Source organism: Cryptomeria japonica, chromosome 8 (genome assembly GCF_030272615.1).
Source record: "Cryptomeria japonica chromosome 8, Sugi_1.0, whole genome shotgun sequence".
In the NCBI taxonomy this organism is placed as follows: Eukaryota; Viridiplantae; Streptophyta; class Pinopsida; order Cupressales; family Cupressaceae; genus Cryptomeria; species Cryptomeria japonica.
Genome location: NC_081412.1, coordinates 134821831 through 134836580, shown reverse-complemented (window position 1 = coordinate 134836580; position 14750 = coordinate 134821831). Strand labels below are relative to the sequence as shown.

Below are 14750 nucleotides of genomic sequence, written 5' to 3'. Positions count from 1 at the left end.
TGAATCAGAAGGTGAGAAGAAAGCCTTAATAGCTAGTGGTAAGAGATCAAAGGATGTTGGAGGTTCCATTGTCAAGACTGTAAAGAAACTGGTAACAAAGCTTACATCTTTTGAAAAGTTTAGTTATGCATGTTAAGGAGTATTGTTTATTAACTGTTGTGAAGAAACTTTATGATAGTTTTGGTGAGGATTAACAAAGACAGATAGAGGATGCAGTAGTTTTCATGACGAATAAATACAACAAAGCTCTAATTGAATTTGAAGGGATAATTTCAAATTCTTTATATAATAAGATTGATGCAAGATGACATACTACTATTAAACAAGACAGAGAATGTATTGAATTCATTCTTAAAAATCTACATCTTGAAACTACAAGAGAGGAGATAGATGAAATTATTTCAAAGGTAAAATCATTTTTCAGATCTAAGAAAAGGTTGACAAGAATGTTAATTGGTGAGACCCAATTAGTTCATATGGAAACTGAGCTGATATTGAAGAAATTGTTGGGTTTGATTCCTGATGAGGAAGAGCAACTAGAGAAGTTTGAGACAAAAGATATTCTGGACAATGTTGATATCAATGATTTTACACTTGATGTGATTGTTATGGGAGACCAATTGGTAGATGATCAACCGATCAATACACAGACAAAGATAGTTGTCATTCCTGATGATGACACTTGTACTAATGATGTTGATGCAACTAATGGTGTAAATGTGCAGGTTGATGATGTGCGAATGTATGAACAACAACATGGACATGAAGAGAACAAAGATGGAGAAGATAAGAGATCTAAAGATCCACCTATACATACACAGACTGTTCTGCAACCGGTAAATGACAATGAAAAGAATAAGGAAAAAGAAAAGATAGAAGAAATGATACAGGATAGACCTAAAGAGAAGAAAGAGGAAGAAGAGAAGGAAACAAAGAAATTTAAACCTAAAGTGACACCTCTATCCTTTAATTCTAAGAAGAAAATAGATGATGATGAGGACGATGATGCATTAAGCATACAAGGACCCCTTAATATGGATATGCTGAGTTCTACAAAATTAATGGAGATTGCCACTGCAATGAAATCTAGAGCAAAGAAGAAGAGAATGAAGGAACAACAGAAAGAAGCTGAGACAATCAAACATTTAGTTGAAATTTTGTCAAGCTTATTACCGGAGACTGATACAGATAATTTTGCTACACTGATTGATAAGATAGGTCAATTAGTTAATGATGCTGGTGAATAGGTGAAAACATTTGAGGATGCAACATATGTTTGTGTAGAAAAGGAGTATAAGAATCAAAGGACATAGCGGTTAATGAAAGATATTGATAAAGCTAAAGTTTCTTTGACTGTTAATAAGGACCATTTTATGGAAGCATTGGAGACTGGTAGTAAGATCCTTTCTACTGTGGAAAATTTTTCTTTATTTTGTGATGATTTGGTAAAGCAGAAAGAAGAAGCAGAAAGAAGAAGCAGAAAAAGAACTTCAAGTTCTAAGTGATTCATTTAAGACCCTGAATGATTCTGCAATATACTATGGACGGTCGGTTGTTGAACTTTAACATAAGCTGAAAGCTTATGAAACTGAACAAGTAAAGATAACAAAATCCCTACAAGAACCACAAACATAATTGATACCAGAAGTTGAGATCTTGTAGAGAGGATATAAAGAGTCAGAAGCTATTCTTGCTACCCCAGAGATGAGCACTATATATTGCATGGAGGAGTTTATTGGGAAAGTCAGGACACATGTGGAGATAACCGACACTATTTTGGAGACCTGCCATAATGATCTGAAGCAGTTGAAATCTCATTTTAGTGAAGCTTTTTTCTAAAATTGCATTGTAAAAACATTTTGAACTCTTATATCTATATATGCTATGCAATTTTGATGCAAATGAATTTACTTTTCTTTGTCATTATTGTCAAAGGGGGAGTAGTTGTTGAAAAGAGTCAGTCAAAATTTTGTTGTAATCATAATGGGGAGTAGCAGTATGAGTCTTGTAATGGTTTAAATTTTTGTAAGAGCATGTAATTGTTAAGGGGGAGTATGTGTCATGATTATAGTCAATTTTTGTATTGCATACTTAGACAAAATTTTTCCGAAGTGTTGCCATCAATGCCAAAGAGGGAGATTGTTGGCTTGATGTTGATGTTTTGGTGTAAAGAGTTGATTGGTGACTTGTTTTATGTTGTCATTGATGGAAACTATGTTTTTATAGTCACATAAGTCTTGTAAGCCAACCGGTAAATCTTAATCGATAGAGAAGATAGTTTAACAGTGAACTCACAAATAGGTCCTCAACCGGTTAAATGGACTAGAGTTGCATTCAAGCAACTGGTACAGACGATTGACGAAGAGGTGGATGATGTGGTTTTACAGGTGTGATGGAGATAGTTATTTGATGTTATATTCTTGATCACATTAGCAGATTAAATGAGATGATTGAGATTTGATGTACAGAGCAGGCTATCTGGAAGAACACTTAACCGGTAGTGATAAAGTCACTAAGATCGGTAAACCGGTACAGTTTTGTTTTATTTTTGGTTTGTTATGTTGGTGGCCGACATAAGTTCAACATATAAAGTAAGTTTGTCTAGATTCATTGAACCTAGGAAATTGTTCCAAGGTTATGAGCCAACTAAGTTGATGTCTATAAAAAGTATGACGAGTTATGAATGCTTGTATGAGATCGAAGGTGAATGTTGAGATTTTGATTGTGTGGTGATTAGTGAAGCTCTGTATTGATGTTTTATTGAAGTTTTGGAGGAGCTAAAGTGGATCTTATCAAAAAACAAAAGTTTTATATGAAGATCATTGAACTGTTGTTATTCTAACAGTTACAACAAGAAAATCCCTTAACCGGGTAGGGCGTGTCAGGCATTAATCTGTAAATACCCTAATAGGGTAGCTCAACATCTGAGTTTAAATCCTCTTGTGAGGTTACTCCTAATAGGGCATATTTGTAAGACCTTAACCAGTCAGAGGTTTCTATTCTGGAGATAGTGAATCTTGTGGGTACTAACTCCCACCGTGGTTTTTCCCTTTTGGGTTTCCATGTATAAATCATTGTGTTATGGTTGGCATGTTTTATGTAGTGTTTTCTTATGTGATTATTTTACTTGCATGCCTATTGATTTTAAAGTTGTTAAGAGGTGTAATCAGATTCTTAAATTTTTTGCTTGCATCGATTCAACTCCCCTCTCAGTGCCTTATTAGTTTATCATTTCATCTGGTGGTTAAAGAATGAGATTAAAAAATTCAAAATTTGTAGAACAATGATTCACCCCCCTCTTAGTGTTCATTGATTCCAACACTTTGTATTAGAGCTCAGTTTTCAGAGACAACTTTGCGTGGCTCTTGAAGATCTTGATGCAACAAGAAATGAACTAAGTTTTTTGAAGATAAACTTGAATGCATCTAAAAACTTCATTAATGATTTGAAAGATCATGTGAACACTTCAAGAGACAAGAGGAAATAGCTAATGGAAAAACTAAAAGAAAAAGAAGAACAAAGCATGGAGAATCAAGACAAGTTTGATGAGTGTGAGAATCTTGCTAGAGAGAATATTGTATTGAAGAATGAGATGCAATCCATAGTGATGAAGTTGACTAAGGAGATTGAAGACCGAAAGAAGAATGAAGAAAGTTTGACTCAATCATTGAAAGATAGAGAAGATGAATGTTTTAGAATTACCTATGAGAATGATCAGCTGAAGCTTGAGTTGACACAATCAAGGAATAATGGTCAAGAACTTGAAAGATAGATTGTTGCCCTAAGAGACGAACTTGATCTTGCAAATGAATACAAATACAAATTCAATGCTAGCTCAACAAGGCTTGATGAGATGCTAGATAGTCAGAGGCACAGAAAAGATATGAGAGGACTTGAATATGAAAAAGGAGAATCCTCTGATTTTGGATAGAGCAATGCAAAGCCTAAGAACAATAATCCTCCGGTAAGACAACCTAATGCTTATAAATTCAATGGTATATGTTTTACTTGCAATAAATTTAGTCATATGATAAATCAATGTAGAAGTAAGATGAAAAATGTAATGTTGAATAATGTGAACAATGGTCCTACCTTTACCGGTCAATGTTTCATATGCAACAATTTTGGTCACAAGTCAAACATGTGTTGAGTAGTAATGAATAATTTTTAGAGCATGAGATGTTATTCTTGTGGGATGTTTGCACATATCTCTAACCAATGCAAGATGAGACCAAATCAGATGAATTTCAAACCTATGTAGAGAAATGTTGTTTATCATGCATGCAACAAGCTTGGTCACATTGCAAAATATTGCAGAGCAAGAATAATGGTCTAGTAAACAAAGGCAAAGTAAAAGTATATTAAATTAGAGATCAACATAAGAAAATGTGGGTAAAGAAAGAGGATTCCAATGTGCAGAATGGATTCACACTTGAATTTGGTGATGGAACCTCATCCGACAACTAGGGCTTTTTGGCCTTAGGGGGAACTTTACATGTAGATTCATAGAACTCCACTCTTAGGTGATATGCAACTAATTCCAGTAGGTTTCAAAAGTCTTAAACCATGTGTGTAGATGTTATCTGGAAGATCTGATGAAGATTTGAGGCTCTGGTAATCAATTTCATGAAAATAAAGGTAACCGGTTGAAGAATTTATTACAACATAGAATTAGGGTTTCAAAGGTTAAAAGGGGCATTCAAAGATTTATTTTTCACAATGAGATTAAGAGAAAAGAGCAGTGCAGTGAAGAAAAGAGATTTGGCGATCAAAATCAAGCTTGCAGCGATTCAGAAGCAATTTCTTGTGTCCGGTTGAATTAAAAGGTATTTATCTGTTCAGTGAAGCTATCCATTTTCAAACCTTAGATTTAAAATGGCATCGACATCTGGAATTTCTACCCCATTGGTTGTTGAGATTAAGGATAGAGCTAGACATGTTTTCAAGAAACACCCCTTCAAGTCTGTCAAAGATGATCCAGAAGGAGAATTTTATTTGGTACCCCACGTTGTTCTTCACAATGAGGATGTTAGGACATACATCCATTATGATCTTGAGGATATTGGAAATGCTGATATGTTGACCCTGTATAAAAAACATTTGGTGGACAACTTGGGTAACCTCAAACCAGAATATAAGGTTGTTCAGGACAAGGGTTTTTTGCAGTTCATCCATTTCCCATTGTTTGATGAAGCATAATGGATCCGGTATATCCTCAATTGAGTCCATGATGAATTCATATGGCTTGATAGGCCTCATAAGATCAATAAGTAGGCAATTCAAGCTATGACATGCCTAAGTGAAATCGGTGAAGTACCTGGCTTGATAAAAGTATCGAATAACATAGTTATAGCCCCTACTGGTTCTAAGTTTGATAACAAAGCGATGCCTATCAATGACATCTTGGAGCACGATGTCAAATTTGCATCGATGGTGGTTGGTTAGAAAGTCTATCAATCAAGCAGACATAACTCTATCTCTAGAGCTGCAATTTATTCAACATATCAGATGCTCAAGGATGACAAGAGGTATGATCTATGCATAGTCCTTCTGAATGAACTAATGGGTAATTTGAAGAAAATTAAGCAAGACAAGAAGCACACCTTTAAGTATGGGTCTCTTCTTATTTGTTTGCCCTTATATTTATTGAATGAGATACTCAGTATAAAAGAAGAGGTCCAATGGGCCTATGATAGACCAGTGGAAATGCAAATCAAGGATGGAATGTGGGGAATAGGAGATGCCACAATGAGAGTATCTACTTTAAGGGGCTATTTCAAGACTTTTCAAGCCTCCATGAAGTGCAGAGAAAGAATTCCTAAGGAGACTATGGAGAAATATGAGCAAACTCTTTGTTTCATGGTTGATAAAGATTGATGTCAGATGGAAGCGGTTGAGCCTAGGATAGTTTGGATCATGTCCATGGGGCATGAATTTGATGCTATCATGCTTGAAGCATATGCTCAACACCTATTTAGCTAGTCAGTAGATCCAAAAGAAGAAAGATTTGGTACTTTCAAGGAAAAGGACTTAAGTTTGCATAAACAGTTCACTGATGCTAGAAGAAAGAGGAAAATAAAAAGGAAGCAGAGGTTGTTGTAGAGAAAATGGGACTGACAAAGGAAGTTGTAAAAAGGGCAAGAGCTCAAAATATTCAGAGGGAGGAGGATGTAATCAAACCACAACCCAAACCAACTAATCCTTCTATGCAGCCCAAGGCTAAGTCTAGTAAGTCTACACCTATTTCCGGAGTGAAGAAACATGTTCCTCTACCTAAGCCCAAACCAACAATATCAATCGATGGAGTGGATAAAAGGAAAAAGGAGAAGCTCTCTAGGAAATACATTGGAATAGAGGAGGAGACAAAGTCGGATGAAAAAGTTGGGAAAGTCAAGAAGACTGCTACTTATGCTCGAGTAGTTAGAAAGCAATCTGGTGATGCTCCACCCTCTAAGAAGACAAAGATTCAAGGTGAGCCATTCGAAAAATCTAAAGGAACTAGGAAGCCAAGATCTGAGATAGATGTAGCCTTGGAATTTGGTAAGATTGAGATTATTCCTCCTAAAGTTTTAGAAGATATAAAGAATGAAATCATTAAGGATGGAAATTTGAAAAATCTCAGTGTATATTATGAGAATACGGATGATAAGGAGAGGAGAGAAATTGAGGAAGAAATTGTACTATATATGAATAACTTTAGTAAAGCTCTAATTGAGTTATCATCCATGTTTCCCAAGGAGCTATATGATATCCTTAATATTCAAAGAAATACTGCCTGCCAGAAAGATGAATAAATGCAGGAGTATGTTTTGGTGAATACTTGTTCAACCATCTCTAGGGATGAAGTTGAAAGATTATTAAAATTGGCAAAAGAAAAATTCAGAAGCAAGAGAAGAGTTAATAGTATTATGCTTGGAAAAATCGATGAAGTTGCAAGAGAAACAAAACAAATAATGAAAGACATTTTACTTGAGTTGAGACATGAGGTAAATCATCCTCAAGATACCTCCCAGCTAGAAGGACATAATCTTGACACTTCTTCTCTAGAAGTACATATAGAAGTCTTCGGTGGTCAGGTAGATCAACAACATATTGAGAAAGAAGCAACACTAGATGCACCCTATGAAAATCCAGTTGCAAATGTCTCTGGTGAAGCTACTTAGGACCCTCCTAAGATAGAAGTGATTGCAGAAATGATAACAAAGGAGATAGCAAAAGTTGAAAAGAGTGTGAATGCAGAAGTTGAGAAGGAGAAGAGTGATGAAAAAATAGAGAAACCTATGCTAAGCATGACTGCGACCATTGTCACTGACAAAGGTAAGGAGATTGATGTAAAGGATGACTTCTCTCATGGCCTGATTGAGTTGAGAACTCTTTCCCTTCTTCAAGATTTGAAACTTGCCACCCAAGCTCAGATTAAGGCAAGTGAAGATCTGTTATAGTATGAAGATAAAGAGGTCATCTCTCTTGCAACTGAGGTTTTGGAAAAGCTTTTATCTAGTTTTTGTTAGGATTTTGGTACTTCTCCCTTCAAAAAGCTTAAGAAATTGTTAAATATTGTTAACTCCAATTGTGTATCATTAGAAAAGGCTGCAGATGAATTTGTACATAAAATTTTTAATGAGATGAAATTGCAAGAAAAGTTGAAATAAGTAGAGAGGGATAAAGTGAGCCTAAATTTTGCAATGAAGAGTGTAGAAGAGGCATTAGATGAAGGTAGGAAAATTTTCAAATCATGTTTGTTTTTGCCTAAATTTATTGTAGAAATTGATCAGAAAATAAGACATCTTGAGGGTAAGTTAGCTGATATAGGTCATTCTTTTGCACCTCAATCCATCTTCCCGAGTTCCCTTTAGGCACAAATTTGGATTATTTTGATAAAATAAAGGGCTTGAATCATGACAAGGAAATAATTTTGAGTAGAGTAGGGGAACTAAGGAGCTTGATAATTCCCTAGATGGACACCTTGTTGGGAGCGCAACAAGATGCAACAAATGCCTTAGGTAAACCAGTTCCATTTGATCTTTAGAGTGTTGAGATTGATGCATTTATGTATAGTTTCCTAATAAACATTTTTGATTGTTTCCTGAGAGGATGGAAGGAGTATTTGAAATCCTTAAAGGTGACTTACTCACACATCTTTAAGTTCATGCAATCAAGTGCATTCATTCATTATTTTGTATATAAGTTTTGGTGGATTCCCACCCTTTGCCATTGATGTCAAAGGGGGAGAGAGAGAGAAGTGAAAAATGGAGTAATCACTTCAGGGGGAGTCAGTTAGATTGAATGTATAGAGTTCAGATTTTTGGTGTCTTGTAGATTTTGGATACTTATCATTTTTCACCCATGTTGTGATCAATGCCAAAGAGGGAGATTGTTGGCATTTGGTGTTTCAGTGATGCTCCTATGAAGATTGATTGTTCTTGATGCTTGTGGATTCTTAGGAGTTATCATTGATGGAAACTCAGTCTATTGACCTGATCTGGTTTGAAGTTTTGGCTAATATGATATCTTGAATATGGTAATTCTGGATTAAGTCTATCAGTGCAACTCAGTATACATTTTTATGATTTCCGGTGAAGAATTTTTGATTTTGGTGACCAATGATTAATTGGTTGGGTATATGAAGTAGATCATCATGAAAATCCACCCTTCGTTATTGATTCCTACACCTGTTTGAAGGTCTGGTATCCAGAAGAATGGTAAAATATAGTACTCTTCATTTTTGATGGTGTATTGTATGAACGGATTCTTTATGTTGTTTATGGTGATTGGAAATATTTTTGGAATGATATGTGAGACCTATAGGAAGCCTGTGATCATGTATTTTGGCTTCGGTATATGGTTTGACAACAAATCTAAGCCGACTTGCAGCCACACATTTCAAATTTTGATAAATTGGTGAAGATGACTTGTGAGAGATTAATTTTGAGTGTTCGGGTATATCATATCATTAGGGATAATGGATTAGGTGTCAGATATAATCTATGTCATGTTTTTGGAGTGATTGAGTGTAGTTTCATGTGCGCACTCAGAATTATGTTGATCTGGTAGAGCAGAACAAAGCTGAACACAATAGTTTATTAGAAAAGTTTAACAAATCATTTTGTGCCTAATCAGAACTGATATTTGGCATAGTTAGATGGTATTTTCCAATTCTTTACTTATTTTAATTAGTTTTTTATCTCTTTTAAGGCAGTGAGCTTTCCTCTAGGGTTGTAGCCCTATTTTGTAACTTGAGTAGTGAACTCTAGGTAGTGTGCTTGAATGCAAGTGCATTCTCCTTATGTAATATTGTTTTTCTAGAAGCCATAGTGGAATAATATTGTGGGTTTAAATCCAAGTGTGGTTTTTCCCATTTGGGTTTCCACGTAAAAAATCTTGGTGTTATGATTGCATGGCTACTTGTTCTATGTTTCTGTACTTTGATTTCTTTGTTGTTCATCTGATTGTTAAAGATTAAGATTAACACATTCAAAATTTGAAGAACATTGATTCACTCCCCCTCTCAATGTTCATTGATTCCAACAATTGTAGACGCAAGGAATATCAAGATCGCCCAACCTATAGTGAAAATAGTTGGACAAGAAGATACTCGTAAAAACAACAATACCAACCAGGGTAATCCCTCAAACAATTAAGGAAATCAAGCACCCAAGACAGAACAAGAGGTAGATAAGAGTAATTTCTCTATCTACAAACCAAATTGAACATATACACCCTTGGGAGAACCTCTTGAAATGGTATTTCGGCAACTCATATCTTCCAATCTTATCACGTTGCCTAAAACATCAAACTATGAACCACAAGTTAAACCTCCATGGTTGAGAGAAAAAATATTGTGAATTCCACAAGGGAAGAGGACACAAAACAAATAATTTCCATCGATTAAAAGACATCATCCAAGACCTTGTTGATCGGGGTGACATTGAAGTAGATGACCACACAATAAAAAATTCTAATATGAATCAAACCATGTTCAAGAATCTACTCCCATCATATGAGAAAGGGGGCCCCTCCCATCAAGGTAAGAATCAAGATAGCATGACAAACTACACACACACACACCATATACCTAAGCCATCAATAATCTTTATGATGATAATGAACAAGTTGCAATCATTACAATCAAAGGCTAAAATCCCGAATGCAAGGTTGTTACCTTCCGTAGAAAACTTATCTTACCAGGAGAACCATCAAGAGGCATACATTCCCAAATAATATAACCTTATGGACCAATTAAATAAGACACCAATGCTCATTCCCATACTAGAGATTTTGTGTCTATCACCCTCACATAATACTATCTTGGACCAAGCTCTCCAAGAAGTGTCAGTTCCATCCAACCTAAACACAGATCAATTTCAAGCCATGGTTGGAGTTCTCAAATCATCACCATGTCTCACTTTAGATGAGAATGACAATGCATCCATTCAACAACTTTATAACACCCCTCTCCACATTAAGGGATTCATACATAAACACAAAATCAAACAAGTCTTGATTGACATTGGAGCTAGCCTTAACATTTGTACCTTGAAATTAATAACAACATTGGGATATGCATAAGGAGTAGTTGATACCAGAAAGAAGATCACCTTTAAGGCATATGATGATGCAAAATTCTCCTCAAAAGGGTGCATTATTCTACTATTAAGGGTATGACCTGTGGTGAAGGATATGGTTTGTCAAGTCCTAGACCTCCCTCTTCCATACAATCTCCTTTTGGGAAGAGCATGGACTCATTACATGTAGGTAGTACCATCTACTTATCACCAGTGCATCAAATTTCCATATAATGGAGTGGATATTACTATCATTAATGATGCTAACCCATTTTCCTTTTGCAACAATATAAGGCATCAACCAGATATCACGGTGCCTAGAAATAGAGAAGCCACTACCTCATCATCATATGTCCACCTAGCTTCTCTCACTACTACACCAATCCCTACAGCCAAACATGACAAGCTAAAGATGAAGGTAAAGGATGAAGGCCTAGGAGAGTATAACATTAGCCAACTTTTTGTGTGTTGGCCAACTACCTCTCTCACCTAAGATTCATGGAAAACCACAAATTTCCCTGAAGCCACCTGTTGCAGCAAATACCTGTACACTTGATAGATTCACCCTAGGAAGATCACAAGAATAGGAAACTATTGATGAAGACTTGGCAAGATTGATTTACAAGGACCCTTCAGATAAAGGTAGGTAATAGATCAAGATCCCTACAGATTAGTGAGGAAAAGGTTTCACCATGATGCAAAATATGGGCTATGATGGCCATAATGCATTAGGATCCCATGAGAAAGGTATACAAGAGCCATTACAACCCTTGTTAAAACCAAGAGATAAAATAGGACTTAGATTCAATTCTAGTTTAGGGGGCTCTTCTAAGCTCAATCTTACAAGCAAACAAAAGCAACCAACTTCTAAGTCCATCACTCTGAGAATCAGGCTAATGTCCATTGCAGACAAACCTATGACATCATAAAATCCAAGTCATGCAAGCACTTGTCAATCAAAGTCCACATAGGCAACAAACAAGCAAAAGGGTTATGTTGCACATAAGTCAATCACTCCAAGGTTACAACACTTGTCCATTTTAGACACTCAAGCAACACTAGCAACCCTGTCAGATACAACACCTATAGTATCTATCGACAAACCTTTCACACTTGCATAAATCCCTATAATATATAGTGACAGAGTTCTACAAAGTGATTCTGAGATAGATTCACATGAATAAAAATGGGGTTCTTTAGCTTCACATGAATCTAAAGAGGATTCTCTTGATACTTTTGAAGATAACAGTTTTGAAGGAGAGGTATGGATCAAAACTTTTGGGATCTAGCTACTGAAGATACTTCTAGGAGAGATAGGTCACCACCCAAGCCTGATTATGAAGAGGAGATTACTGACGATGACCTAAATACCTCCAACCTAAACATAACTGATATATCCTATGAACTCAACTTAATTGATGAAGCAATGCCAATAATCCACCCCTAACCCATCAACAAAATCCATCAAGCCTTGATACCTTCCAAAATGACGAGGCATTAATAGAATTTCTCAAATTATGAGATAACATACCAAGGAGGGATGACAAGGTTGGGCATGATATTGTACTCAATAACGTGACTTACTTTGTAGAGAATGCCAAACCTTTCAGTCACAAAAATATTACAATCAAAACAGGATCTTCAAGTGAAAACCACATGACAATGCTTTTAGATCCCCAAAAAGTAAAAACAAAGGATGCATCAAAAGGTGAAAACCTCTCTAAGGCACCTAAAAATTAAAGGCTTGGAATTATCCCCTTTAGCATAAATCAAGAACAATTATCTATCCTTGTAGAGGAAACAAAATAAATAAATCTAGGAACATCAAAAAATCCCCACATGATACACCTAACAAAATCATTGACTACAGAAGAAGGTCCTAATTTTGCAGAGTTCTTTCAAAAGAGAAATAGATTTTGTATAGACTTATGCAAACATGCCAGGACTAGATCCAGATCTAGTGATGCATCACTAGATGGTTTCAAAAGGAGAAAAATCAGTAAAAGAAAAGCTCAGGAAAATGCATCCCAGATCACACTACTAGTGAAGGCAAAACTCAAAAATTTGTTAGATGTTGGTTTCATCAGATCAATTGATTATATTGAATGGATATCCAACATCATACCAAAAACAAAATTGATTGGGGGCATCCATATCTATACAAATTTTAGAGATATAAACAAGGCATGTCCTAAGGATGACTTCCCCCTACCCAACATTGATATGATTGTGGACCTAATAGCAGGGCATGCTATGCTATCTCTCATGGATGGGTTTTAAGGATAAAACCAGATCAAGATCACCCCAGAAGATCGACATAAAACTTCTTTCACATGCTCATGGGGAACATATTATTGGAATGTGATGCCATTCAGTCTCAAAAATACATGAGCCACATATCAAAGGGAAATAACTACCATCTTCCACGACATGATGTATACACTAATGGAACATTATGTAAATGATTTACTAGCTAAATCATTAACAAGAGAGGGTCACCTCACACTAATGGAAAAAATCTTCACCAGACTATAATAATATAATGTCTGCCTCAATCCAAAGAAGTGTATCTTTGGAGTGACTTTCAGAAAGTTCCTAGGATACATTGTCTCAAACAAAGGAATCAAGGTTGATCCTGCCAAATTAAAAGAAATCATAGAGATTCCACCTCTTAAGAACATAAAACAACTGAGAACATTATAAGGGAGGCTACAGTCAATCCGTTAGTTCATTGCACAATTGGCCATAAAATGTCATCCCTTTAGACATCTGCTACATAAGAATGTCCACTTCAAATGGGAAGAGAAATGCCAGCAAGCATTCTAGCAGCTTAAGGATTGCCTGATGACACCACCATTGCTAAAACCATCATCTCTAGATAGGCCTTTGTTATTATACATATTAGCTATGGCTATGGCCTTAGGGGTATTACTAGCACAACATAATGGAAGGAAAAGAATGTATACTGTACTACATCTGTAGGAAACTAGTAGGGTATGAACTCAATTATACGCCTATTGAACGAGATTGTCTTACAGTGATTTTGGTAGTAACCAAAATGAGGCACTACTTGCTAACGCATAAGATACAACTCATAGCCAAGATAGATTCACTCAAGTATTTACTTAGTAAAGAAGCACCAACAAGCCATTTAGCAAAGTGGGTTATGATCCTTAGTGAGTTTGACATAGAGTATGTGGACCATAGAGAAATCAAAGGGCAAGACATTGTCGATTAGTTGGCTGAAGTACCACTCATAGGAGACCATCCTCTCATCTCAAATTTTCTAGATGAGGAGATCTTCATAATCATTCCAGCACAACAATGGAAGCTATATTTTGATGGGTCATACACTAGGCATGGTTCAGGAGTTGGTATTATTTTTATCACACCTCAAGGTGATAGCATTCCAAAATCATACAGGCTCACATTTCCATGCACAAACAACATACCAGAATATGAGGCCTTGATCACAAGACTAAGAATGACCATACAATGGAACTTGAAGGAGCTACAAGTATACGATGATTCATAGTTGGTCATCCGACAGGTTAATGATGATTACCAAACAAAGGACGGTAAGCTCATGCCTTATAAGAAAATGGTTGATTGTTTCAAGGAATTATTCACAGCTATCACATTCAATTAGATTCCTTAAGAGAAAAATAGAGTTGTAGATGCAATGGCTACAATAGCCTCTCTTCTTGGTCCTCCACAAAACTCAACACCCTATAATTTCTTAGTTGAACAACTTTGGATCCCCGCTTATGATATCCTAGAATCTAAGATGGCATGTCAACGCATTGGTCCCGATTCCCCATGGTATGGTGATTTTTACGCTTACCTACATGATCAAATCCTTCCACCAAACCAATCAAATAATCAATAAAAAACCTTCATATGCCAATCCACTCGATACATAATCATTACCGAAACCCTCTACCAATGAGGTCTTTATGGTACTCTTCTATGATGTTTAGAGAAAGGTGAGGTAACCACAACTTTAGAAGAAGTACATGAAGGTATTTGTGGGGCCCACTCAAGCGGCCGTTCATTGGCTAAGAAAATCATGAGAATAGGATACTATTGGCCTTCCATGGAAAAAGAATCCCATTACTTTGTCAAAAACTACAAGAAGTGCCAAGTACATGGAGATTTGATACATGCACTTGCACAAGAACTACA

The 14750-nt window shown here is 36.0% G+C and overlaps 1 protein-coding gene across 1 annotated transcript; it reads left to right on the top strand.

The window, feature by feature from the left end:
* Positions 1 to 476: 476 nt before the first annotated feature.
* On the top strand, positions 477 to 1247 carry LOC131041558 (uncharacterized). The gene has a single exon (XM_057974684.2). The coding sequence runs from the start codon at positions 477 to 479 to the stop codon at positions 1245 to 1247; it is 771 nt and encodes a 256-aa protein (XP_057830667.2).
* Positions 1248 to 14750: the final 13503 nt, after the last annotated feature.

Coding starts and splice junctions, on each gene's coding strand:
- LOC131041558 (XM_057974684.2), top strand. CDS start 477: ATGGAAACTGAGCTGATATTGAAGAAATTGTTGGGTTTGATTCCTGAT.